This window comes from Pantherophis guttatus, chromosome 13 (genome assembly GCF_059756535.1).
Source record: "Pantherophis guttatus breed Tessera chromosome 13, ASM5975653v1, whole genome shotgun sequence".
In the NCBI taxonomy this organism is placed as follows: domain Eukaryota; kingdom Metazoa; phylum Chordata; class Lepidosauria; order Squamata; family Colubridae; genus Pantherophis; species Pantherophis guttatus.
This window is the reverse complement of record NC_142075.1, coordinates 4,081,684-4,109,561: the sequence shown is the minus strand read 5'-3', so window position 1 is coordinate 4,109,561 and position 27,878 is coordinate 4,081,684. Positions and strand designations below refer to the sequence as shown.

At 41.8% G+C, this 27,878-nt stretch overlaps 1 protein-coding gene across 4 annotated transcripts in view; it reads left to right on the top strand.

The window, feature by feature from the left end:
* The window catches only part of MAP2K5 (mitogen-activated protein kinase kinase 5), a 168,808-nt gene that overhangs the window by 53,028 nt on the left and 87,902 nt on the right, over nt 1-27,878 (top strand). For all 4 annotated transcript variants that reach the window (XM_060694751.2, XM_060694752.2, XM_060694750.2 and 1 more), the window contains exons 9-15: nt 4,011-4,050; nt 10,643-10,711; nt 10,809-10,890; nt 11,568-11,629; nt 16,262-16,310; nt 21,026-21,099; nt 22,066-22,116. In XM_060694751.2, coding sequence (XP_060550734.2) covers nt 4,011-4,050; nt 10,643-10,711; nt 10,809-10,890; nt 11,568-11,629; nt 16,262-16,310; nt 21,026-21,099; nt 22,066-22,116 — 427 coding nt within the window. The remainder of the gene's footprint in view (nt 1-4,010; nt 4,051-10,642; nt 10,712-10,808; nt 10,891-11,567; nt 11,630-16,261; nt 16,311-21,025; nt 21,100-22,065; nt 22,117-27,878) is intronic.

The window sequence follows — 27,878 nt, the reverse complement described above, 5'->3', positions numbered from 1 at the left end:
CTGTTGTAAGTCGAGGACTACCTGCAAGTCCAGGCTGATGGTTTTTCTAAGCCAGCGTTTCTCAAGCTCAGCTCCTTGAAGCTGTGTGGACTTCAACTCCCAGAATTCCCCAGCCAGCACTGAAGTCCACCCATCTTCAAGGGACCGAGGTTGTCCTAAGCCACCAACGTTCTTGGCCTTTCAGGGCAGAGTTTGCAGTAGAAACCATAGAAGTAAAAAAGCTTTCGGCAGCTTGTCTATTTCACCAGTTATGTTTGCGGATATATCATGTTGTAACTTTCCTATCAGGGTTGAGGGGAGGGGAGGGGAAATGTGGCAGGTTTTGCTCACATGAAGTGTGCATTCATTTGATCACATTGTCTGTCTTTCAATGCCCAAAATAGCTCTCTTACCACGTCTGGGCACACGGCTTTGTCAGAAGGCCCTGCAGAGAAGCCTTTGAGTTTTCCAAGGGATGCCAAACGGGCAGTGGTCCCTCCAGGATGCCAAGTGTCTGGAGACGTGGGCAGTAGTCAAGTTTAATAAAATATTTGACACAATTGTGCCAATGCTGCTGAAAGCTGTTCTTTTCACCTGGTTCTTTTCTTTGCAGAAAGGGCAAAGCATAACGAACCCCGATAGGTAGCATTTGGCAAGAGCATTCTGTGCTGTTATTTTCTTGATGGGGGAAATTGTCTTTCTTAAGCTTGGTTTATACTAAGAAAGGAATTTTAAAAATCCTATCTGAGCTGTACTCTCATGTCTGGGTGCCCCGTCCACAAAATGCTTTGTGGAAACAGGAAAGCTCCCCATTTTTCTTGATTCCAAAACCAAGAGTTACCTTGTGGTAAGATGGGTGGCCATTGGCAATGAATGAATGAATGAATGAATGAGATTCACAGGAACAGGGACTGGAAGATGCCCTTCTAATTTCAAAGAAGCTCTGCTTTCTTTGTGGGAGTGATTTATTTTATACCCCACATTCACTCGAAGGATCTGTTCACCTTTTCTGAGTTTTATATTCTTGGAGTAATCAGTCCATAGTTGTCACAAATTATATTTTCATCATATTAATATTCCAGTAGAAGAAAATACCTGTAACTCAGGGTATACAGAAAATATCTGTAGCTCAGATTGTCGGTGCTGTGTGAGCTTGGTGGTTGGCGTGCAGAAGGTTCACCAAGGATATAGTACTATGATATGATATGATATGATATGATGTGATATGATATGATGTGATATTTATTATATTATATTATATTATATTATATTATATTATATTATATTATATTATATTATATTATATTATATTATATTATATTATATTATATTATATTATATTATATTATATTATATTATATTATATTATATTATATTATGATTTCATGTTTCTAGATGGCCCATCTCCCTCAAGGAGGGGCTGTATTAATACTGCAAGCATAGAAACCATCCAAAATTGTATCAGCCATGCAGCTCCATTGGTTGCGACCGTCAACAAGGCTCTGAAACTCTTGTCGCTACTTGCTTTGCCAGGGGAAGCAGCACCTCCACCCCCTTGTATCTGTAGGTCTCCATAACTGGATCATCAGCCATCTCCGTCACTAGAGCGTTTTAGGAAGAGACGGGACAGCCATTTGTCCGGAATGGTATAGGGCAGGGGTGTCAAACTGGCGGCCCTCCAGCTCATGGAGGAAAAAAGTCACAAAATGTCATGTGATGGAAACGTGACGTCGCGAGTTTGACACGCGTGGTATAGGGTCTCCTGCTGACGCAAGGGTTGGACTAGTAGACCTCCAAGGTCCCTTCCAACTCTATTATTCTATATTCTGATCTTGAAGCCAATGCAGGAAGCCAGTGGCGTGGGATTGCTGCACCAGAGCAGTCTTCTGGGCAATGCTAAGTTGGGTTGGGTAGTTGAACCATGAGAGCACGTTCATAATTTAAACAGCCAACATCAACTTCTGGTCCTTCGGTTAGGGCTGAATGTGTTTTCCAGCAAGTTTATTGGGACAGGTAATTACTGCAGGAGCTGCAGCCGACCTGGAAGGGTTTGCTGTTAATTAAAGGCTTGCTAAGGTGTCCAGTTTTCTTTCCGAGTAACCAAAGTTCCCATTCAGACTCCATTAATCACTTTACGGATAATGCGCTGGAGAAGGTCAAGACAGCGGTGAATGTCGTGGTGGCTTGGAATAAGCCCATTTACTTTCTTCTTCCAGCGAGTTGTGGTGCTTGCAGAATCCAGGGGTGCTCTGCGCCCCACGGGCACCGTATCCGCTTTGTGATCCCTTCCACAATGATAATTAAATGTTAAATTGCTAGTGTCAATGCTCTGTAAACCAAACCAGGTACTGCTCTTGGCTGGAAATTTAACCCAAACTTCCACGGATGACTTGGCGTGCATCATAATTAAATCATCAAGTCTTTCCTTTTAATTCACTTGAAAACAAGAGGCCACCCCTCCCCCTCAGAGACGAAGGAGGGGGGCGAAAGGATCGGCTTTCTTGACAAGCTAATTAAGTTGCCAAACTGCCCGGTGCAGGACATATTAAGCTAACAGACGTTAAGCACGAAGCTATCGCAGCAGCCTGTTTTGTTATCGTTCTGCTGATCTGAAAGTCAAAATGTTTTGCCGCCGTTCATAGTTTAGGGTTCATTTTACCTGCTCAGATGTAAGGACTCTGCTCTCTCCACCATCAGCCTCTCAGTAATCCCTTGAGAAAGCTTCACTCTGGCTCTGAAATCATTTTTCTTACGGTGTTTTTTAGGATTTACTTAACAGACTGCTAATTTTTAACGCTAAAATTCCATTTGTGAAGACCGGTAATTTTTTTTCTCTGTGCAATATTTTTTAGAGGAAGATACTTTTTAAAATTCCTTAAAGGGCAGAAGTCAGACACATAGCTTCCCCATAGCTGGAACGGAGAATACATAGCTTTCCAATAGACGCTTTGGATGGTAGCTGACTGAATGGAGTCAGTAGGATAATCGAACTGCAAAAATGATCCAATACCATTCCAAGATGTGTGGTAGAAATCATTCCATTTTATTCTCCTTTTTCCGGGGCTCATGTTGAGTACTGTAGGTCCTTCTGGGCACCAACCACATTTCAAGATGCCCTCTGAGAACTTGAAAGAGGTTGAGAGAAGAGAAACGGGGATCAGGAGAGGAGCAGAAGTTGTGTCTTAGGAAGCTGGGATGCTTATCCTTCAGGAGGAACAGGGCTGGGGAGCCCTCTTCCAATGCCTGAAAGGATCCTTCACAAAGGGAGGTCAGGACTTGCTCTCTATTGTTCCAGAGTGAAGGACGTGAAAGTTATTTTAAGTTACAGGGGAAAAAAGTTTCAGCTGAACTGTAGCCAAAAAAATTCCCAGCCACAAGAATGGTTTGATGATGCACCCAAGGGGTGATGGCTTCCTGATCATTTGATGTGTGCAAGCAGACGCAGGACCAGCATCTGTCTGGCATGCTGTAATTTGGATCCCTGCGCAAAGCAGGGAGTTTGACTTGAGTGCCTCAATGGCCACTTCCAATTTGGATTCCGTGATTCAGCTTGAGAGCACAAGCACATCCGATTGGCTCTGTGGGCATGCCCTTGTGCTGAGAGAGGTCCGTCTTATGGACACAACATGTCCTGATGGCCCAGAACTAGCCTAGCCAGGATAATTTCTAACGCCGGTCCTCACTTTCTGTGCTGAAGTATGTCAGGTCTGCCTTTCCTGGGCCATTTGTTCTGGAAAGGCAACAGGAATGGGAGACTCAAGGAGTTGTTAGCCAAGCGTGTCACATGCCTGATAGGCTTTATTCAGCTTGATAAGTCACACTTATCAAGGATTGATAACTCATCAGGATTGATTTTTGTGGCTGTTTGTTGTTCACTGGAACTGGGCTTGTTGCATATATCACCCAAGCATACAACTTCAATTGCTCAGGGATGCCATTAGCTAGAAACTTTAACAAGCATCACGTAAAACTTAAAATATGACCGTGATTTTTCTTTGCTTTAAACTGACTGTCTTCTTCTTTGGATGCAGAGCAAACCACGTCCCCAGTGGGAAAATACTAGCCGTAAAGGTAAGTTTGTTCACAAATCTGCTTTAAAAGATTCCCCTGCCCCAGTCTTCTTTTTCCAGGACTTTATTGCGTGAAGCCAATTTTTGCAACGAAAACACATCCAGACTGAAGGGCACAATTTATAAGTACAAAGCAATCTCTTCTCCTTTTTCTTGGTTGTACAACTTGGTCCTGAGAGGAATACAGGAGGAAAGACTTTTAATCTATTGCAGACCTGACAATGGTGGCTTTATATTAGCATTTTTTTTAAAAAAAGCTACAGATTCTCTACAAGTGTTCAGGGGGCCTTTCTTCAGTGCAGTTTTTAATTTGATGGTGTGATTATTTAACTATCTGAAGTCAGCATCTCCATATATCTCATAAATTTTCTCATCTTAGATTGTTAAATTGTGGTTTCTTCTCTTTCCTCTTGATTGAATTCAAAAATTAAGACTCTTAAATGCTTTAAGAATGGAAGCTCAGGCTTTTAGGCCTGCTCCAGAGCTGATGCCTGTCTCTCCAGCCTCTTTCTGATGGAGAATTACAAATAATTGCCTGTCAAATTCTTCTCCTCCATTGTGATGTTCTGGTAGAACAACAAATTCTTCTTAAAATTGCTTCCTCTTAAACATTAATTTTTTACCATCCCCAAATATTTTTACTGCATATACAACTACAATTGAGCCCAACATTTCTGTGTTAAGTGAATTTTGTCCCATTTTATGACCTTTCTTGACACATTTTTAGTGAATCACTGCAGTTGGTAAGTTGGTAACCTGGTTGTTAAGTGAATCTGGCTTCCCCATTGATTTCGCTTCTCAGAAGGTCGCCAAAGGTGATTATGTGGTCCCAGAACACACCAACCATCATAAATTTGCCTCGGTGGTGCAGTGGACTAAAGTGCTGTTAAAGTGCTGTTAAGTGCTAGCAGTTAGCTGCCAGCTGCCTGCAATTAGTGCAAGTTCAAATCTCACCAGGCTCAAGGTTGACTCAGCCTTCCATCCTTTTGAGGTAGGTAAATTGAGGACTCGGGTTGTGGGGGCAATAAGCCAACTTTGTATAGAACAACACCGCTTGGGGGGGGGGGGGGGCGAAAGCCCTAATAAGCAGGTACATACAAAAAAGTATGCAGGCTGTTGCTATAATGCATTGTGAGCTGCCCTGAGTCTACAGAGAAGGGCGGCATATAAATTGGACTAATAAATAAATAAATAAATTTGAGGCAGTTGCTTTGGTTTCTACAGACAATAAACACGGCTGTGCCATGCGTTCCCCTGTGTCCCCCATTGTGGCCAATCTCCACATGGAAGAGGTAGAAACCACAGCCCTAAACTCCTTCACAGGAATCCCACCCACTCACTGGTATAAGTATGTGGACGATACTTGGATCAAGATTAAAACAGGAATTGCAAGCCCTCACCAAACACATCCACTCTGTGGACAGATGCATCAAGTTCCTACGGGAAGATGTTAAGGAAAATAGTCTGGCCTTCCTGGACTGTGCAGTCCACATTAAGGAAGACAGAAGCCTTAACACTGAAGTTTACAGAAAACTCCCACACGCAGATCAATATTTACATTTTGATTCTCGCCACCCACTGGAATACAAAAGGAGAGTCATCAGAGCCCTACACCATCGGGCTGAAGGTCTTTCTACCGGCAAAGGTGGAAAAGAGAAAGAGCTAAAAAGCATGTCAAGGAAGCCCTCAGAACTTGTGGCTACCCCAAGTGGGCCTTCATCAAATCCAAAAAAAGGCCCAGCAGGAGCTCCTCCATAACAGACAAAGAAGAGAATCAATGTGGTTTCCATCTTTGCTGGTAGGCAGACCTTCAGCCCGGCGGTGTAGAGTTCTGATCACTCCCATGTTTGTGCCCCAGTGGGTGGTGAGAACCAAAATGTAAATATTGGGCTTTGCTTATTGGAAGCCAGCTGGGATTATGATCATATGACCGCAGGACACTGGAACCATCACGAATACAAGCCGTTTGCCAAGCACCCAAATTGCAATCATGTTACCGTGGGGATAGTGTGATGGTTGTAACTTTGAGGACAAGTTATACCAGTGTAACTGAACGAAAGGACGTAAAAGCACAAAAGGAGTTAAACAAAAGGACGTAAGTCGAGGGCTACTTGCATTTGATTGCCAATGTCTCTAAATCCTTTAAAATGTTCCCTGTTGCATATGCTTGGGTCCGGCTCTTTGACAGAGGAACGAATTGTTTCCATTTATAGATGGCAATAAAAAAAAGTCAGGGTGGAGGGAACCCCAAAAGTGGGTTTGTGACAGGTCCTGGCCATCTTCTCCAAGGCCTCCATCCCACCTCTGTGGTCAAGACTTATGCCAGAGGCTTTCTTGCAGCAATGAAGCACCGGCTGCCCAACTTGTGCATCGCGAGCAGTGCGGCTGTGTGCCAGGCTGCAGTTCCTGGGAGTTTCTTCTGCTCTTAACTAGCATTTAAATGGTCCATTTGATTAATCATTTGTATACTGCCTATCGAACTCCCAAATTTCCTCTGAGTTGTACATACTGTAAAAGACAATTATATTGCCGCAGATTAAATAAGTGAATTAAAATGGAATTGCAGCTTAATTTGACCTGTGATTTTGCTCTCATTCCCTTTAGTGGCACACACGCAACTCCGGCAAATAGATGAAGTCATCCATGACAGCCCGTGATGAATTGCCATCGCTATACTGTATATTTTAATAGCCTCTCACTAATTTAAATTGAGCACCAAGTAAATTATAATTCCGTCACTTGAGTGCTTGTATTTAACTTGACAACTCATCCTTGTTTGTCCTGGAGGTGTAGCAGAGAAAATGGCTCAGGTATTGCTGGTGGGGCTTAACCCTTTCTCCGTGAAATCCGACTTGAGAAGCCCCTTTTCTGTGGCCTGGGGGTTATTTAAGAGAGACGATGGCATCAGGGCATTTTAAATTAGGAGACAAGACGCCTGTTTTTCCTAACCCTGCTTCGGTTGCCCCTGATTCACTTTTACATCATTAAAATAATAAACTGAAATAAGGATTTGAATCCTAATGCAAATTCATAGAAGCCATTACCTCTTTCTCCAGTAAAAGTAATTAAAATCAAATATATTTATTTATATTTCCTGTTTCTTAACCACTTTCAGATGGACTGCTAGGTGCCTGCCTGGGCATCCAGAGCCTGCCAGTCCAAATACTCCCAACAGCGTAATCCCAAACAGACACATTTTTAGCAAACTTTGGGAAACGTTGAAGAATTTGCTTCATTTTTAAAGACAAACGTCGCCCACATCATTTGAGACCACAGTTTGAATTCTCTGCTCTTTTCAGCCACCTCCTACAGGCAGTCCTCTACTTACGACTGCAATGGAGCCTGGAATTTCTATCATAGTCGTGACAGTCATGAATGTTAATTCATGTGATCGGACCTGATTTTATAACTTTTTCCCCACCAGTCTTAAGTTTATGTGGCATCGCCCAGTGAATGCTATAGTCGTTAAGTGAATCAATGTATTCTTACGTGTGTTTTTTGCTGGAAATCGGCCAATCCTTCTCTTCACTAGACTAGCCAGGCCCAGTTCCTGCAACCGTTCTTCATATGTTTTAGCCTCCAGTCCCCTCATCATCTTTCTTGCTCTTCTCTGCACTCTTTCTAGAGTCTCAACAACTTTTTATATAATATGGTGACCAAAATTGGATGCAGTATTCTAAATGTGGTCTTACCAAGGCATTACAAAGCGGTACTAATACTTCATGTGATCTTGATTCTGTTCCTCTGTTGATGCAGCCTAGGACTGCACTGGCTTTTTTGTCGGCTGCCACACACTGTTGGCTGATATTTAAATTATTATCCACTAGGACTCCAAGATTCCTCTGTTCACCTGATCTGTACCTGTAATACATTGTGTGACGTATACAATATAAATATATAATTTGGGGAAGCAGCCCTGTCCCACTATTTTATACAAAATGGGGCCGTGTTCTTAAAAATCAATATACCTGTAAATTACAGCAGCTTTCAGGCTTTCTTATTTCATTTCCTATCTTGGCTGATACTGAATTTGCCTTCTGTGATCAATATCCAGCCAAAGGTTTTGCAGTGGCCAAGCTTGTCTTGAGGAAAGCTGAAGTTGCTAAAGTGAAAAGGAACATTTGAGTTTAAAACGGCCTCTTTTAGAGTCCGGAGAGGGTTAAATTTTCCTTGCTCCTCTAAGGAGTAAAATTGATACAACGGTTCCAGCAGTTTACTTTGTTTTAAGCTTTCCATCCAGGAAAAAAAAATGTAAGTGAATATTGTTGGCAAATGACTATTGATTTGGAGAAATGTGTTAAATGTTTTCTTGGCAGCATTTCTATTACAGTTACAGCTTTTATAAATAACCCTAAAGCAAATTCTTGATAGAAATGGGTTGTGCACTTTTTCCCCCTGTTTAGACAGACATCAATACTTTAAAAATGTAGGTTTGGAAATCAGCTGGATGTGAGCAAGGGATTGAAAGAAATTTCCATTAGGAGTCAAGCTGCAGCGGAGCGTTGGCTGTGCTGAATCTGCAAAGTGTATTTGATCCTGAAATTCCCATCCAGATTCTGAGAAATGTAGGCCTGGATCCTGTTTTTGCCAGGCAGGGATGGCATTTGGGGGAGGGAAGTGTTTACCTCAGGATTGGAGAAAGGTTCTTGAGCATATACAGAGAACCCTCAGAGCAGGTGGGATCCATCCTCACATTTTCTAGTCTAATTGTCAGAGTTTCCAGGTGTTTCCAGGTATTATTTGTCCTACAAATACATTTAAGTAATACAGGTAGTCTTCGATTTAGAACAGTTCATTTAGTGACCATTCAAAGTTACAACAGCAATAAAAAAGGTGACTTATGACCATTTTTCACACAGCATCCCCATGATCGTGTGATCAAAATTCAGAAGCTTGGCAACTGACCCATACTTACAACGGTTGCTGTGTCCCAAGGTCACGTGATCCCCTCTTGCAACCCCTCTGACAAGCAAAGTCAACAGGGAAGCCAGATTCACTTAACAACCATGTTACTAACTTAACAACTGCAGTGATAACAACTATAGCAAGAAATGTCATAAAACGGGGCAAAATTCGCTTGACAACTGTCTCACTTAGCAACAGAAACATTGGGCTCAATTGTGGTTGTAGGTCAAGGACTAGCTGTAGTTATGGAGGGGCAAAACATTTCTTTCTGAACACAGAATGTTCTGGAGAAGATAGGAACTTTCTGTTTTCCTTCCAGATCACATGAATCTGCTGCTCCAGGGATGGCCCTAATTTTTTTCTAGAAGAAAATCATCCACTTGTGGCAGAAAGATTTCATATCACCCCTGAAACAGATCCAGGAGAAAAAGAAACCCTTATTTACAAATTAAATAAAATACATACCCTGTTTCCCCCAAAATAAGACATCCCCTGATAATAAGCCCGATCGGGCTTTTGAGTGTATGGCAATAAGGCCATGCACCTTATTTTTATTTCAGGGTTCAAAAAAATATAAGGGTCTTATTTTCGGGAAAACACAGTAGAATGAAATGAAATGATCAAATACCTTAGAATTGCAATCAAATACAGCAAAGTTTTGCAGCCTTGGCAAGATATATGGACTTCAACTCCCAGAATTCCCCAGCCTGCCTGGGTGTTGAAGTCCATACATCTAAATGCTGCCAAAGTTGAGAAACACTGTTGTACAAACCTATGAGGAAATAATAATAATACTGAAGTAGAATATATCTGTCGTTAGAGGTCTGAGGGCAGCCATAGAGAGGCTCAAAACGACAGGTGGGTGGCCGGAAACGCACAATTGATTGTACCTTTTTTGCATCTATTGCAATACTTCTGAAAAGATGGGCGGCTTATACTGAGTGGTCATGACTACCATCTCAATATTTTGTTTAACCTATCTTGTAGACACCCCTGATTAAAGTATTTTTATTTCTGAAGTGATTAAGCTATAGAGATGTATTTCCATATTAAAAATGGGCTGCCGAGGAGAGGTAGATTTCTTTGGGTGGTTGCCCACTAAGGACCCCCTATGGTAGGATAATTAGGGTGGGTTTTGCACAAGGCAGCATCTTGTGTGGGATTAGAAGCTAAGCAGGTGTGAGTCTGGTCCATATATGGATGGGTGCCTGTCAGGAATACTAAACTGGGAAATCAAAGAAAATTCCAGAAAATGGCTACAGGGTCATCTACATGAAGTTGCCAAAAATTGAGCTTCACTCAGAAGAGATGTAATTTTAAGGACCAAAAGTCAAGTTACATCTAGATTGGTCTCCTTGAACCACTTGCTGGTGGACTATTGCAGTATTTTTCAACCTCAGCCACTTGAACGTCAACTCCCAGAATTCCCCAGCCAGCATGCGTGGACTTCTGGGAGTTGAAGTCCACCAGTCTTCAAATGGCTGAGGTTGAGAAAGACTGGGCTATGGCATTGATTTTAGTAACAATGAGGACAAAAACTGTACTACCAAAAACATGTGAGATTTTTTTTTCTTGATGCAGACTGGAGCTTATACATTAAAAAAAAATGGTACAATAATGTTTCTTGCTGAGTGCTGCCTGATTTTCTGTAGCGAAATTAATAATTTAATATTAATGTTTATTTCCAGGTGATTCCTTTAGATATTACACTAGAACTTCAGAAACAGATTATGTCTGAATTAGAAATCCTTTATAAGGTAAATGCTTTTTCTAGCACTTCTTTTTCAATTCTGTTTAGCATGCTATTTTTCCTAAAAAAATAATAATTTCACTTGCTATTTCTTCTTTTTACAGTGCGATTCATCCTACATCATAGGATTTTATGGTGCTTTTTTTGTAGAAAATCGGATTTCCCTTTGTACTGAATTTATGGATGGTAAGTGAAATACTATAACATTGGTGAAGGACCATAGTTTAAAAAAAGGAATTGGAAAAAAGGAATTGGTTGAAGAATATTGGTTTACTATACCTTAGAACCATCCTAAAAAAAGGGGTATTTTGATAATAACATTCGCAAGGCTCAATGCATCAGGCAAGCAAGAGTTATTTCTTGGTGCTGTTTTCTTGAATAGAGTTGCACAAACTTTTATTGAAAATTTATATATGGTAGATAATAAATGGTGGTTTATATGTGATTTAATATTTTCCAATTCCATGCAATCTGTATTAACTGACAAAACAGCTGTTCCTTCATCTTAATAGCTTTAGTCACCAATACAGATTTTCCTTCTAAGTTGTTTCTTTGGTCCTACATGTTTCTTGTGGGTTGGAATGGCAGTTAAAGGGTTATTGGGTTTTTGTAATGACAATCTTAAAGATTGCTTTACTTGGCACTTTCACCTCAGGATAAATTTCTTGAGCAAACCAGCTACAGATTCCTCACCAATTGGTTGGACAGCAAAGTGGGCACCCAGTCATCTAGGTCGTGCTGGCTGGGGAATTCTGGGAGTTCACGAGTCTTAAAGTTGCCAAGTTTGGCGAACCCTGATCGAGGTGACATTTTTAGAGAAGGCCAGTTTAGCTTTAGCTGATCATATTTTGTTCTCCCTGCAGGGGGCTCCTTAGATGTCTACAGAAAAATTCCAGAGCACGTCTTGGGAAGAATAGCTGTAGCTGTGAGTACCTCGGGTGGGGTATATCCGTTCTTGAAACATTTAATAAATGTGGAATTGCTTAATCACAATCATGAAGTTGCCAAATGAAGTGTGCAGGTGCAGTAGAAGCAATTGGGGGAGGGGAGGGGAACAAGGAAGAAAAAGGGGGGAAATGAGAGACTCTTATAATACTTGGAAAGCAAACCGATTGATTGCAGCATGGATTAAGGTTCACTTGAATAAAAACACATGACGAAAGTATTTGAATTCAGAGAAGCCTACACTGTAATCATCTTCAAGATGCCACAAGACTCTTTGTATTTTCTGGGGTAAAGAGAGCAAAGTGCTCTGATTCTGCCTGTGTGCCTTTGCACACGCTGCAGGGGCTGCTTAAGCAGAATTGACCAAATTGGAACGAACGCACCATAATCTTTGGAAGCTGAATAAAGGCCAACGGAACGGACGCCCAGTTGACCGTTGAGAGAAGAGGATTGCTGCACAATGGCTAAATCGGAGGCAGGCTTTGATCATTTAAGTGGTTTAAAGCATATCAGAGTTATTCTGTAATGCACTACTTAATTAAATTCCTGTTTTCCACACTCATTATACATCAAGCTGACAACTGAAACCCTTTAATCTAACGCAGACAGCTATTTAGTCCACTTTCATTGTAATTCACAGCTCGGCTTCATCCTCTGCACTTCAGATGCATGCGCAAAGAGCATCTTTTCATCAGATGTGCTCCCTCTGGAACAGTTCCAAATGGCTTTACTTTTGAGCCCAATGTGGTTTCTTGTGTGGTGTGGGAGAGCCTGGGGATTTTCACGTGGCCTGTTTCAGCGAGCTGAAAAGTGTTTCATTTTCCTGTTGGGATAATTTGCAACTTACTAAATAATTATGCCTGTAACTTTCATTTGACTAAAAAGACTTTCTACTTCTTGGGATTATGTGCACCCTGACAAGATAGAATTTCAGGTGGCGTCTTTTAAATGTTTTACAGGCAAAGAATTCCTAGTGTGCCGAAGACTGTGCAATGAATTGGCTCCCTGTTTGACAAATTGACTTTAAAGGGATGGCTCTCACACATCCAAATCTTAAAACATGGACTCAGAATAAGGGTGTATGAAATAGCCAGGACTATCTGACTCTTAAGATAGAAGCACCAACCAGTTGCTGTGGTGACAGAGACAGAGGCTGAGTGGGACAGTTTAATCCTCTCTTCCCACCCACCCCCACCCCCACCTGTGAACAGCATATTGGTGAGAGAGATTTTGGCAAACAGATCTGGGAAGAGAATGCTAAGAGAATCCAGGAATTCTAAACTATATTTACTTTAGGTTTATTTTAGCGTAAGAACTTTTCCAGTTGCTTTTGAGTCCTTCATTTGTACTTGCTTTAGAGTCTGTCATCTGTATTTTTATAACTATCTGGTTTGGTACAGCTATCAAACAGGACAGGTACAGACTCCAACTGTCAGCCTCCGCCTTTATATTGCTTGCTTGCTCGGTGCCATTGTAAGGGGGGAAGGGGGGAGCTGTCTGGATGTCTGGGGGGGGAAGTGAGCTGGTGGAGTAAATTGGAGAAACTTTTCCTCAGCGTTTCTCTGCAGCTGGGAGGCGCGCTGTTAACCAGTCAAGGTCAACTGTCGTGGTATTTTATTTTATTTTATTTATTTTATTCAATTTATATCCCGCCCTTCTCCTAGTGGACTCAGGGCGGTGCACAGCCAGAACTAAAACACATACCAATACAAAATTTAAAATTATTAAAAGAATTATATAACTGTATACCAGGAGGATGGAGCCATCGGAAGCTGCACCCCACGTGACCTCTTGGGGGGATGTGGATTGGATAATCCTGACTGGACGATTGGGGGGGGGGGTTTCAAGGATGCTTTCTATATGTGATTTTCATGCCTATTGCCTCAGACCTTGCTTTTCTTTGGTTGCATTCAGTTCATACTCACTAAAAGTACCTTTCTCTATGAAAATGGAGTCGGGGTGTTTCTTTCTTGAGTACTGAAAGGAGGCACACCTGACACCAACAGATAGTTAGGTCCCTGCAGAAAAAACAATTGCAACCAGCCTGATTTCCATTGAGGATGTGTATACTGCACGGGTCAGAAAGGGAGCTGAGAAAATATGTACATACGTACAATATGTAAGTGAAGGTGGTATTCACTTACCTTCACTACCAGTTTGCAAATGCGAGCGCCTGCACCACCTCTGCGCATGCGCAGGACCTTCTGCGCATGTGCAGAGCATCAGAAACAGGACGTGTATGACATCCGGGAGGGTGGGCGGAGCCTCCCGCAGCCGCCACTACCGGTTCGTCCTAACCGGATAGAACCGGCTGAATACCACCACTGGTACAAACCCCTCATATTCTGGACATAAACTGTTCAAACTCCGCCCCTCGGGATGCTGCTATAGGGCATTACATCCCAAAACAAGCAGACACAAGGACGGGTTTTTTCTTTGTGCCATCACTCTGCTGAACACCTAATTCCCACAGTGCTGTATTATGTCTAAGGATATTTACCCACGTAGTAGGCTGCATTACTAGTATTCTTCTCATCTGTTCCACTACCTTCTCTTACTGGTATCATTATTGTGATTATTATTACTTTGATATTATGATTATTATTACCGGTACTTTGTTGTTATGCATAAAGACTGAGAGCTTATGCGCCAGAGAAAAAATCCTTGTATGTCTAATTACACTTGGCCAATAAACCTGTTCTGTTCTATATTCTATTCTCAGAACAGTTCTGTTCTGTTCTGTTCTGTTCTGTTCTGTTCTGTTCTGTTCTGTTCTATTCTATTCTATTCTATTCTATTCTATTCTATTCTATTCATTCTATTCTATTCTATTCTATTCTATTCTATTCTAATCTAATTTCTCTATTCTATTCTATTTATTCTAATTTCTCTATTCTATTCTATTCTATTCTATTCTAATTTCTCTATTCTATTTCTTTTATTCTATTCTGTTCTGTTCTATTCTAATTTCTCTATTCTATTCTATTCTATTCTATTCTATTCTATTCTATTCTATTCTATTCTATTCTATTCTACTCTACTCTACTCTACTCTACTCTACTCTACTCTACCCTACCCTACCCTACCCTACCCTACCCTACCCTACCCTACCCTACCCTACCCTATATTGCAGTCACCCTACCACAAAATATAACTAAAAGTCTGAATATGCCTTCTCTCTTTCTTTCTTTCTTTGTGTGTTTGCTACAGTGAGGAAAGACAGCAGAGAAGGGCCAGTTCTAAGCATCTCCCATCAGTATCTTGCCTAAGTTAATGTGGATTTGGGTTTTGCTTGCCATTTTACCCATTTATTTTCCTTTCTGTTCTTGATGTAGAGACACTTTGCCCTGTATTTGAAGTGCTAATGTTGATTGTAGGTTCTTTCTCCCCCTCCCCCTTCGGATGTGTCCTTAAACTCTCACAAAAACGAGTGATGGATGGCAGGTATAACAACTGCCTGTGTCAAGGCTCTGTCAAGTCATTGTTATCTAACCTACTATTTACCGAGTTCCTCCAATGGCTTCTGGAGTATCTAGTGAAAAGCTGTTCTCTGCTGGCATCTCTTTAACAGCTGAAAGCTTAATACTTTGTGTGCGTGCCCCAGATTGGAAAATGTCCTTTTGTTTAGTGTAAATGAATAGTGAGATGTCTGATCGATGCATGAGAGGCTGTGGGAGATCTTTGGACCTGTACTTATAAAGCAGTCTTAAACACAGAAATGAAAATCACTCTATTATTTAGTTAACAGGGCACTTTTTATAGCCATTCATTCAACAGATACATCCAACCTCTAAAGGAGTCTGTGCATTCCTACATGTGGGGGTTCTGTTCTTTACCTTGATAGCATTCTTACATTTAATGTTAAAAATCCATCATTGCAAAGCCATGCAGATGGTGCCACTCTTTGTAATAAAAAGAAAATGCTGCAGTAGGTGAGCTGACATGTTGCTGCGGTATTATGCAATAAAAAACAAAGGCACTCTTTGTTATGTAGTATCCCTGTTTCCCCCAATAACATCCTATGTCTCTGTCTCTCTAATAATGAAATATTTGCAAACTCGGTCTGAAAACGTAAGACTGGTTGCTTTCCATCATAAAGTCTATAGATGGTGGCCATTTTTTTAAAATAAGTGAAGATTTATTCTCATAGCTAAGTTTATTGCAAGATACTGCTGGCGGTTTCTAGATTCCAAGAGGAAAAAAGAGAAATGCTGCTTTGACTAAAGCTCAACTCCCGTTGAACTTCATGGACAAGTCAAAAAGTTTGGAAGAAGGCAAGAGAAAATACTTGGGTGAAAAAATTCCAGGGAAGAATTCTTTCTCTTGCCTTCTTCTAAACCGTTTTGACTTTGGCCAACAGCCTAGAAAGACTTAGCTACACCAAGGGGGTAAGAATGGAGAGGATCCTCAAAGGGAAAAGCAGATTTACTCTCTGCCGAGTCCTGACCCAGCCAACTCAGTGGAAATAAGATGGTCGCCGTTTTATTTACTTTCATGTGTAATTTTTGCAACACTAAATAGCTTTCAGTCCTAGCTCTTGAAAATGAAAATATGCATCTCCATGTTATGTATTAAATATATTGACCCATTTCTTTTCCCCCCTAATTTGTAGGTTGTTAAAGGACTTACTTATTTATGGAGCTTAAAAATTCTACATAGAGGTGAGTTGCATGTTTGTTCTTTTATGTTTCAGCTGAATGTCACAATTCAGACTTAATTTCAGGAAAGGAATTTTGAGATTTTAAAATTAACCAGCTTATGCTGGAACTTAAGACAACCCATTCTTTGACTCTTTAACAGCGTTCCATGATGTCATGCTGGCCCCATGACCACGGAAAGGTCTTTGGGCAGCACTGGCTCAGCGGCCTTGAAACAGAGATGAGCACCCTTCCCTTAGAGTCAGCAATGACTAGCGGAGTAAAACCCATCTTTTATCTCCTTTACCTTTATTCTTTGCCTCAGTGAAGGTCTGTGAAGACTGAGTTGAGAGTCAGAACAAAGTAAGGTTTCAAAGCAAGGGTGAAATCTAGCAGATTCTGACCAGTTCTGGAGAACCGGCAGCGGAAATTTTGAGTACTTCAGAGAACCGGCAAATACCACCTCTGGCTGGCCCCAGAGTGGGGTGGGAATGGAGATTTTGCAATATCCTTCCCCCAGGAGTGGGGAGGGAATGGGGATTTTGCAATATCCTTCCCCTGCCACGCCCACCAAGCCATGCCCACCACGCCCACAGAACCAGTAGTAAAAAAAAATTTGAATTCCACCACTGTTTCAAAGTAAGTTTTCTCTAGAGAGATGGCTAAACTGCAAGGCAGATATAATCCCTTGCTCAAGTTAGATGGTCCTCTCTCTTCTTGGCAAAATGTTGTGCACTGAATATACACTGAACATTTTATGAGGTAGTACTTTCATGAGGTTTCACTTTTTCATGTATTTGGAATATTCAATATTAGCCCATTAAATAATAATATATAATAATAACAAAGTTGGAAGGGACTTTGGAAGTCATCTAGTCCAACCCCCTGCTCAGGCAGGAAACCCTATACCATTTCAGACAAATGGTTGTCCAATCTCTTCTTAAAAACATCCAGTGCTGGAGAATTCACAACTTCTGGAGGTAAGTTGTTCCACACGTTCTAGGTTGCTTCTCTCCTTAATTCTCCTTAATCATCAGGAGACTTCTTTCCATGTGTGTGTGTGTGTATGATCTTTTGTCAGAGTCTCCACTTACTTCCTATACCTTATCAAATGGCCTAGTGAAGTGGGCCCCAACCTTTTGGCCAGCAGGGACTGATTCCTTCCGCATACCGGAGGGGGCGTGGTTTTGTGTGCTGCCAGCATCCCGTGGACGGAACTTGGCTTATTTGCACGGCCTGGTTACTGGCATGCTGCGGACCGGTGCTGGTCCATGGACCCGGGGGTTGGAGGTTGGGGACCCCTGGTCTAGTCTATGACTGAACAGATCTTTTTTTGCTGAGGGTTGCTTTTTCATAGGGAATCCATTCTATTTCCATCAGCTGCTAAAACATGTAGGTTTTGGCACCGTGGAAGTGAAATACATTCATTGTAGAACATTTTGCCAAGAAGAGGGAGAACCACCTAACGTGTGGAAGAGATTGTATGTGCCTTGCATTTTAGCCATCTCTCTAGAAAAAGCAGGGTCCAAGGCAGCAATCTTGACACCCTGGGGAAAGGGAAAAAAACCCTTGTGTTGCTAGTTCTAATGAGCTCTTGGAAATTTGCATTTCTCACTGGGGATTGTATTGTACAGATTTCTCCAACTCGAATTCGGTACTGCGCTGGTGGGGTGTGCAAAACATTTCATTTTGAATTGCTTCAAATGCAAAACGTCCAGAAAATGCCACAGCTTTTCAGCTCAAAACACTTCCAGGCTGCTCAAGGTAGGATGGTTGCAGAGTTTCACGCTTGAAACGTTTCAGGGTGAAATATTTTGCACGCCCCTCCTTGCACACACAAGATGAAGAGAGTCTGGTTTTTAAAAGATGATTTTGAAGAGAATACATTTTGTTTTCTAAATAAAGCAGTCTGTATGTTTTTGTAATAGATGGCTTGAATCTTGTTTGACAGTTCGCATAATGGCAAGGAAAAAGCGCCAGTGTGACATTTATTTCATTGTCTGGTAAAAATAGCTCAGGAGGAGAAGGCAAGGCAAGCTTTCTTCCTTCATAAAGCTTATTTTGCTCATTTTTTAGATTTATATTCCATATTTCCTCCAGGAACTCAAAGTGGGATCCTTAATATTCACACTATATCAGTAAATTTTGGTTTGACCTTTAAGGAACTTTGACGGTGACATCTTCCCTGTTAGAAAGCTGAGTTAAGCGATCATACATCTTTCTTGTTACCCACCTTTTCATCCTTTGCTTTTCCCTGGATCATTCTGAAAGCTCTTTGGGTCTCCTCCTCTTTCAAAGGCTGGGAAATTCTTCCCTTCAGCCACAGATTTTCTACACTGATTTCCTGGTTCCTCTTTGTAAGCAGATGGGCAGATTGAACTGTCCCTTCCATCGATCCCATTCAAATCATATTTCACTGACGTATTTAGTCTGTTACATTTTTCATGTTAATTGTTATACAGGTAGTCCTCAACTTACAATGGTTCATTTAGTGACTGTCTGAAGTTACAATGGCAATGAAAAAAGTAACTTATGATACTTACAACTGTTGTAGCAGCCCCATGGTCACGTGATCAAAATTCGGACGTTTGGCAACTGACTCACATTTTACGACCTTCTGGCAAGCAAAACCAACGGGGAAGATAGATTTCTCTTAACAGCAGTGTTACTAACAACTACAATGATTCACTTAATAACTCTGGCAAGAAAGGTTGTAAAATGGGGCAAAGCTCACTTAACATATGTCTCACTTAGCAACAGAAAATTTGGGCTCCATTGTGGTCGTAAGTCGAGAACTACCTGTATTTCACACCAAAAATTCAAGGTCTGTCCCACAATCTCACTTGATAAAATTTCAGCTGGCTGGATTACCCTTCCGTTTCCTGTTCTGTCATCTATTCCATTCTGATGTCATCCTTCTGGTCATATCCAGCTATGGCATCTCTGTTTATAGTATTTGAAGCAGGTGTTTGCCAGCAATAAAGAATTCTTTTTTGCAAAATTATTAACCCACTTTTCATGTAATTGTATTTACTAAATTGATTTCTCCCTGTAATTATAGGTTTCTTCATTTCTCCAGTTGATGCATTCCAATTACCCATTAGTAGAATTATCTCCCTTCCTGATGTTGCATCTAACACCTCCTATAATTTGCCATGGAATTGCTCAGGGTCTTCCTTCATTTTGTAGGTGCATAGATTTGTATAACATTGATGTTCACTTGATAACCGCTAATTCGGGGAAATATGTTCTTGTTGTTTATTGGATTATAGATGAACACATATTTGCTGAAATCCTTTTTCATTTTCATCGCTGCTTCGTTCCTTTCTATGGACTCATGCCCTGAATAGTATATCTTGTAGTCATCTGACTTTAAATGGCCCATTCCAGTCCATTTATTCCTAAAATCTCCAACTTGGTACATTTCATTTCCACTTTGACCATTTCAGGCTCTCAAAAAGTTCATGCTTCTCAGATTCCTCACTCCAACTGGGTGTCTCCTTGTAAAGGAAGGACTCTTTTTTCAGTTCAGACACCATCAATAACCATATAATAATATAGTAACCATCAATAACTAGATTTTTTTGAAGCTTTGGCTGGACCACATCATCATCTCCAGATCTATTCACAAAAGTTCTTCATTTTTCACTAGTAATTTTATTTTATTTTTTATTTTATTTTATAATTGGATTTATATACCGCCCTACTCCCAAAGGACTCAGGGTGGTGAACAGCCAAAAGATAAAATACACATAATACAAACTTTAAAAAACAGTATAAAAACACATTAAAAAGTTTGGCCCAAACAAATTAAAACACCCCTATTATTTTAAAACAAATTTAAAATTAACAGTTAAAAGGAAGTTAGGCCACGCCAGCCTGTTGAAATAAGGTCTTGAGAGCACGGTGGAAATTAGAAGATTACTTTTCGATGTGCCTCCATATTTATTTATTTGGGGAATTTATATTGCCACCTATTCACACATGGCGACTCAAGGCAGCTTACAGAATGTCAAACCCCCATATAAAAACAATAAAGCTAATAAAAGAAGAGTCATATAATAATATACTAAAATCATGCCCCGCCCCAGCAACAGCACCTCACACAAGCCATTTAATGGGCTCCATCCCTCTCTGCGTTCCCCAGGCTTCAGCACCTTCCGGAAGAGTATTAGAGTGGGGACCATTCTTAGCTCTGTGGGGATGATGTTCCAGAGAGAGGGGACCACTGTAGAGAAGGCCATTCTTCTGGGTCCCACCAGGTGTATCTCCCTCGGGGATGGGACGCTCCCTCCCTCCTATTGCTTAAATCTTATAGCCATACTCCGTCTTGTCCCTTTCTGGGTTTCTTTAGGAGATTCTTACTCTAGGTGAGTTGATGTCCTTCCTGCCTGCAGAGCCCTACCTACCCTCAGCTTCTTAATGGACCACTCTTGGCCTCTGCCCCTCCTTTTGACCTTATACAAGTCCTCCATAGTAGGCCAAGCAAGGAAACCACCCAAGCTAATATTATTTTTATGATAACTTTAGAGTAAGAGAAGGTTGCAAGACTGAACGGGCTTCCCCCATCCCTCTCTCTTACCTTTCTGAGAGCTATGGAGGGTCAAGTCTGAGATGCTTTCTCAAATTACATTTTTGCACAGACTCATATTTCTTTTAACTGGCCATCAGCTGTATTTGCTATTAAATCAATGCTCTCTGGATTTATCCTGCCTTTGTTGTTGCTTCTTCCAACACAGATGTGAAGCCCTCTAATATGTTGGTGAACACCAGAGGTCAGGTCAAGTTATGTGACTTTGGAGTGAGCACCCAGGTACGTCTCTGCGTTCCTTAGTTGTCCTGTCCTCTTAATTCTGCTTTCCAAACTGGCAAGGAGACAAATGGACTCCCCTCCAAGAGCTTCCTCTGCTGGGAACATAACAATCCCTCTTTTTTAATCTCCTGGTGACTTTTCTTCATCAGAATATGATTGTTCATTGTTTCATGACAGTAAAAACTGCTGATATTGTAATTACTACTTACCAATAGCCAACTTCATTGATATGCAGCTTGCCTCTGAAAGCGCTTGGACCAAACAAAAGGAAGGGCAGAACGAGAGGGGCGTCTGGGGAGACCGACTGGCCCATAGTAAAAATTAATATTGGGATCAACAATGGTGGTGGGCTTTAACAATGTGCAGCACAAATTTTAATTAATTTCCATTTGGGGCTTCCCCTGAGAATCTCGCGTGAAACTGACCCTCACGCTCGCCGCGATGTTGAATTGAATTGCAGCCACCTTTCCTTCCAGCCAAACATGAGGACCAAAGAGGAGGTCACGGCTGCATTATAGGTTGTCAGAATCTGTTGTCCCTCAGCATATTTAGTGTTCATTCCAGCCTGATAATCAAGGTGGCTTTATTCACATCTTGGGCTCAGCTGACAGTAGAAGGAGGAGGAGGAGAACTGTTTGAATGTGCTGGATTTCATACACCCCCTTTCCGATAGATGGATCCAGCTGCTTGGTAGGATAATAAATACTCCAAGCCTCCTCCTTCAGATTTTAGAGTTGCCTTTGTTCTTTCCCGTAAATTGAAATATTACAGATATTTTAAAAGAGGATTCTCATTTGAAGGAAGCGAAGGGGTTGGATTTTAATGTCTTTGCTGATAAATTTGTCCACTCCCCATTTTACGTATTTTTTTCCTGATTTATACATAGGATGATTAGTGCTAAATGAGGAATAATTACCTGCTTTATTTGTGCTTTATATGGCCCTAACAAGTTGTTTTGTCTGACAGCTGGTGAATTCCATAGCAAAGACCTACGTCGGGACGAATGCATATATGGCAGTAAGTAAATTTATGAAGATGCTTTGGTTTAAATTAAAACTTCAGTTTTGTCTTCTTGATTAGTTTCTCTACTATTTCTCCAATTGCCAAGTAAGGAAGATCTGTTTGATACATAACACATACATGAAAATAACAGAATGGCATAGAAATTTACGATTAAGCTCTTGGACTCGGATTCCTCCACCTCCACCCCAAAATCAAGAGCAGCTTCCTTTCAGCCCTGGAGCATCCTGGTAGACCTTGATGCCATCCTATTTTTGGAGGATAAAACGAGAGGAGACCCCCACCCATGGGTGACTGTTGAAAGAAAAGTGAGGAAATGGATGGAGGGACAGATGGATGGAGGGACAGACAGACAGACAGCTGAAAAGGGATGTAATAAATAAGGCACACAAACAGAATTTCTCTACATGCACTATGACAATGACAGCAGCCTCTAAAATAAATAAATAAGTAAGTAAGTAAGTAAGTAAGAATAATAAAATGCCCAGCTCTTCTGCTACAGTATGTGTGTGTGTGTATAAAAACATGGGCCCCCCAAAATGAAGTCAAGGTAGTTCAAAGTTCTTTATCCATAAAGGTCCTGGGAAGGTTCTTTGCTATAGCATGAAACTTACTCATCTGACCAAACTTTCCTTAACCAAACGGTCTAAGGAAGCTGCTTCCGCCTCTGAAAGGCATCATAATGCTGGAAAGCGCTATGGAAATAATGTGCTCTGGGATGACATGAAACCAAGGGCAGATTGTTCTTGCTTGCCTTCAGAAATTGACAGGTTGAAAAGGTATCACATGTGGCCTCCATTCCATGTACATGGCTGATTGAAGAGGGGTGGCAGTAACCTTTGATGCTCCTCTAGCAGAGATTGTGGGCCTTAAATCGGAACCATCTGCGCCTGAGGTCCATGGCTAATCTAGTGAACCCTTCAGGTTCTGGAGCCTCAAGAGGACAGGTCTACCTTGGTGCTTAATTGACAGGCAATATGTGGGGGTGATCTTGCTTGATTCTTCTTCTCTGCTGATCAAACCTGCTCTCTTCCTACTTTGGCACACAGGCCAAGGTTTAAGATGCTTCAGGGAAAGAAAGTTATGAGCTCCACATTAGAACAAGCCATTATGTGGTTTCTTGGTGTGGCTTGAATATTGTTTGAATTTGGACAGCAGTGTGGGTCCTACACCATCGTTTGTGGCTTACTGTGCTGTGCAGACACAGATAACTGTGATTTATTTATTAAAGCACTTAAAACCATATGATGGTTGATCCCAATCTGAATGAAGTTTTGTCATAAATGGCCTTTGGGCAAACTAACGAAGGTACTCTTAGTAGTGATTCCGAATAAAAACAGGTGAGGGCATCAATGCACCAGGTGCAGCCACCACCTTCACGGGAGGGATGAAGTCCATGCAGGACCTTTCCTACTATTTACTTTCTGCCCAAAGAGGGAATCTTTCCCAGGTTCTTCTTATGCAAACAAGAATATGGAGAATCTCAATTGATGGTCGTCTTGAGATAAATGTTTCTATACAGGGTCCTTGACTTACGAGCACAATTGAGCCCATAATTTATGCTTCTAAGTGAGACAGTTGTTAAGTGAGTTTTGGCCCATTTTACGACCTATCTTGCCACAGTTGTTAAGTGAATCATGGCAGCTGTAAACTTAGTTAAGTTATTAAGTGAATTCAGTTTACCCATTACCCATTGACTTTGCTTTGCTTGATGACCCAAGGACACTGCAACATAACGTCATTGTCGAAGTGTGAATCAGCCTCGTTCCCCCCTGGGGAAACTGTAATTAATTAGAGGTGAATGGATCTTGTTTTCCATGCTGTATACTTTCAAAGAAAGAAAACCCGAATGTATTCTAAGAAACATTTTATTATAAAAGTAAAAAAAACTAGCTAACTATATCGTTACCAGACAAAGGAAAAAGATCAGGAAGTTTGAAAAAAAATTGTAGACATGCGCAGTAGTCCAATGTCTCACAAGACCAGTTTTATCTCTATTGCTACAGATAAGTTTTCTGGCCAGGCTACCGTAAGTTTTAGGATGGAAGCTCAGCTGGCAAACACTTAACGCAGTGACAGTCATAAATGTGAGTCAGTTGCCAACTGTCTGAATTTTGATCGCGTGATCATGAGGATGCTGCAATGGTTGTGTGAAAAATGAGTAGAAGTCATTTTTTTCAGTGATGTTGTAACTTTGAACAGTCATTAAATGAACTGCTGTAAGTGGAGGACTACCTGTATCTATCTTACCTTATTCTGATTTTTGTCTCTCTCTTTCTTAATTTTTAAGTGAGGGCAGTAGAATGTATAAAGAAGCTCCAATGTCCTTGTCCTGGGCAAGCACTCTGCTGAAGGGCTTGGTCTAACTTTGGTCTCCAAAACACTAAGCACCCTCTTCAAAAGAGAAGAGACTTCAAATCATTCATTTTCCTCATCTCCTCTTCTTGTTGGCCTTAAATAGCAGTAGTAATTAAATTGTATTATTTCTTTTAATGTACGAACCTCGATTACACATCCATTTCCCAGGTGTGTCTTAAAGAAATTACTTTTTTCATACTGTTTATGGATGACTGTGACACATCCATCTGCTAATTGAAAAAGCAGAGGATTAAAGATGTGAGATGTTTCTTCAGTTCTTCCATTCTTAAATGTCCTTTGTGTTTAACATAATTTGTTTCATCTAAGTTCTTATTTTGGGGAGGTGGGTTGAATCTTGAAAGAAAAAACATGTATATCACTCAGGGAAGCCAGAGAATGTATCCCATTCCATCTGTTTCCATCAGGCTGAGATTGGAAAATCTAACTTTTTGGGAGTCTTCATGCCAACCAGAAGTTCAGAATGCTGACATGGGACTGAATAAAATACAGACTTCAAGACTGGTTGGGAGTTCTCTTCTTTTAGAGGCTCCTAACCAAACCTAGGGGGACGGACATGATAGTGGTATTCCAGTATTTGAGGGGCTCCCACAGAGAAGAGGGAGTCAGCCTCTTTTCCAAAGCACCAGAAAGCAAGACAAGAAACAATGGATGGAAAGTAATCAAGAAGAGAAGCAAATCTGGAATTAAGGAGAAATTTCCTAACAATGAGAACAATCAATCAGTGGAACAGCTTGCTTTCAGAAGTTGTGGGTGCTCCATCAGTGGAGGCTTTGAACAAGAGACTGGACAGCTGCTTGTCTGAAATTGTATAGGGTCTCCTCCTTCAGCAGGGGGCTGGATTAGAAGCCCTCCAAGGTCCCTTCCAGCTCTCTATTCTGACCCTTTCCAGTGTGCCCTCGGCCTCCATCTGTGACCAGAAGTCCCTTCATGAAACATGTCCAGGGAGCTGCACACCTCAAAAACATGCTTCCTTATGCAGTTCTTTTACAGACGTGAGTGAGGGGAAGCCCATGTGCCAAATGCCTCGCAGCAGCTGCTTTCAGGCATTTACCGAGCGACATCTCAAATGTTGGGCAGTCGACCTGCTGTTGCCCTGGATGTGAGCAACTTGAAAACGTTGCTTAGGACAGGGGTCTCCAACCTTGGCAACTTTAAGACTTGGGGACTTCAACTCCCAGAATTCCTCAGCCAGCTTTGCAATTCTGGAGGTTGAAGTCCACAAGTCTTAAAGTTGCCAAGGTTGGAGACCCCTGGTTTAGGAGGTTGAAAATGCTTTGGCCAACCTTCTGCCGTTTCAGCAAAGTATCAGCGGTTGGCTTTGGGGGAAACGAGGTTTAAGCAACTGGACTGCAGACGCAATGCTGTGAAATTGGCCACATAAGCTTGCTCCTCAATATCATTCTTTGCTTATCATTGTACAGATAGTCCTCGGACATATGATCACAGTTGAGCCCAAAACTTCTGTTGCTATGCGAGACATTTGTTAAGTGAGTTTTGTTCCATTTCATGACCTTTCTTGCCAGAGTTGTTAAGTGAATCACTGCAGTTGTTCAGTTAGCAACACGGTTGTTAAGTGAACCTGGCTTCCCCATTGACTTTGCTTGTCAGAAGGTCATAAAAGGAGATCATGTGACCCCAGGACGCTGCGATTGTCATAAATCAGTTGCCAAGCATCTGAATTTTGATCATGTGACCATGGAGATGCTGCCAATGGTTGTAAGTGTGAGAAAAACGGTCATAAGTCACTTTTTCAGTGATGTTGTTTCTTTGAACCATCACTAAGTGAACTGTTGTAAGTTGAGGACTACCTGTACTTCTGGCAGCAAGCAATTCAAAGGGTGCCAAAAAATGCTGAGCCTTGCACGAAAGGTGCAAGGACAGAGCATGGATCCAAGGCAACTCTTTTGGTTAGAAGTATCTGAAAGCTGATGAGATGTCCAACAAGAACACCAAAGCTTTTCTGGATTTTGGAGATCCAGGGACCAGGCAAGACGGGTTTGTTATTTCCCAGCTCTGGGCTGGTGAAGGCCTTGCTAGGCTGTCTCCTCATGAGCCTTTGACTTCTCCAGTGAGCATCATGGTCACCGGAGTAGGCAGAGGAGGAGGAGGACGCTGCAAGCCAGGGAGGTTGAGAGTGGGCAGCAGCTGCAACTCATGGCACAGAGAGCAGGGAAGTCATGACGGACCCACAGGCTGCCAGCTGGATCTCAGCAGAACCTGAAGAGACCCAAATCCAGATCCTAAACTGATTGGAATTCACATTCCCAAGCGCCCTGGCCTGTTCTGGTATCTCTGCAGGTGGCTGCTTGCGGGAGGTTTAAGCCTCTCTCTCGTCTCGAAGGCAACGACTTAAAGGCTTTTCTGTTCAGTGTTTTTTACTTAACATTTACTTGGCGCTAAAAGCTCTTGACCTGGGATTAACAGCTTCAAGGACTTACTTGTTGAGTACGTTGAACTGTCACTAATTTGGGCCCATTTGTTTTCCTCTAAAGGTTTCTGGGCTTTGTAGGAGCCTGGGAGGAGTTGTACAAGGTACCTCAACTAGACAGGTGCATTAACAGCACAGTGGGAAGGAAGTTCTTGCCTCCTCGTCTTATTGTTGCATTTCACACCGCACCTGACCTCAGCAATGCACACAGCCCCGGCGTCTAAATTCAGGAGTGATTGACTATTTGGCGTCCCTGGCTGACTCAAAGGGTATTAAACTGTCCCGTAATTGGTGTGAGGTTGCCGTCCACATTAGCTCTGGAGCATTTAAAAGGAAGCTGGGTTCTTGCTTGCTTAATGCAGGCAGGCAGTTACAACACCTACTTGGAGTCCGGGAGGAGATGGAGGAGGAGGCGGGGAATGATGTTCTGAGTGGCTCCATGTATTTTACTGTCATTGAAGACTGCATATAATTAAGTAGGCTTTAAATCTATGGAGATTCTCAGTCATCCAGGTCATGGTTGCCCCAAAGGTGCTTTTTCAAGAGGCAACTGGACTTCCACATTTGGACAGAGAGGGCCGCTGGTTTGAAAGAGGGGTCAAAGAGGCCATCTATGTCAAAATTGAACAGCCTTTTCTTAACAGAGAGGGAGGGATACGACATCATCTGTCTCCAATCTACAACACAGTCCTTTCAACAGTTCCAAAAAGGCTCCACACCCATTTGCACCACCCAGGTGACCCTGAGGACACAGATAAACCTCCAGGTGGCCTTAACGACTCGCCAAAAGGATGCAAATGACCAGCTGTCTGCAAGGAGTATCAATCCTTCCATTCCCCACCAACCAATCAGAGCTGAAGAAGCTTCTTGGATGAGAAGCAAAACATCTTTCAAGGAAAAACCAGAAAGTCCAGTTGCCTCCTGAAAAAGCAGCTTTGGGACAATGAGGTTG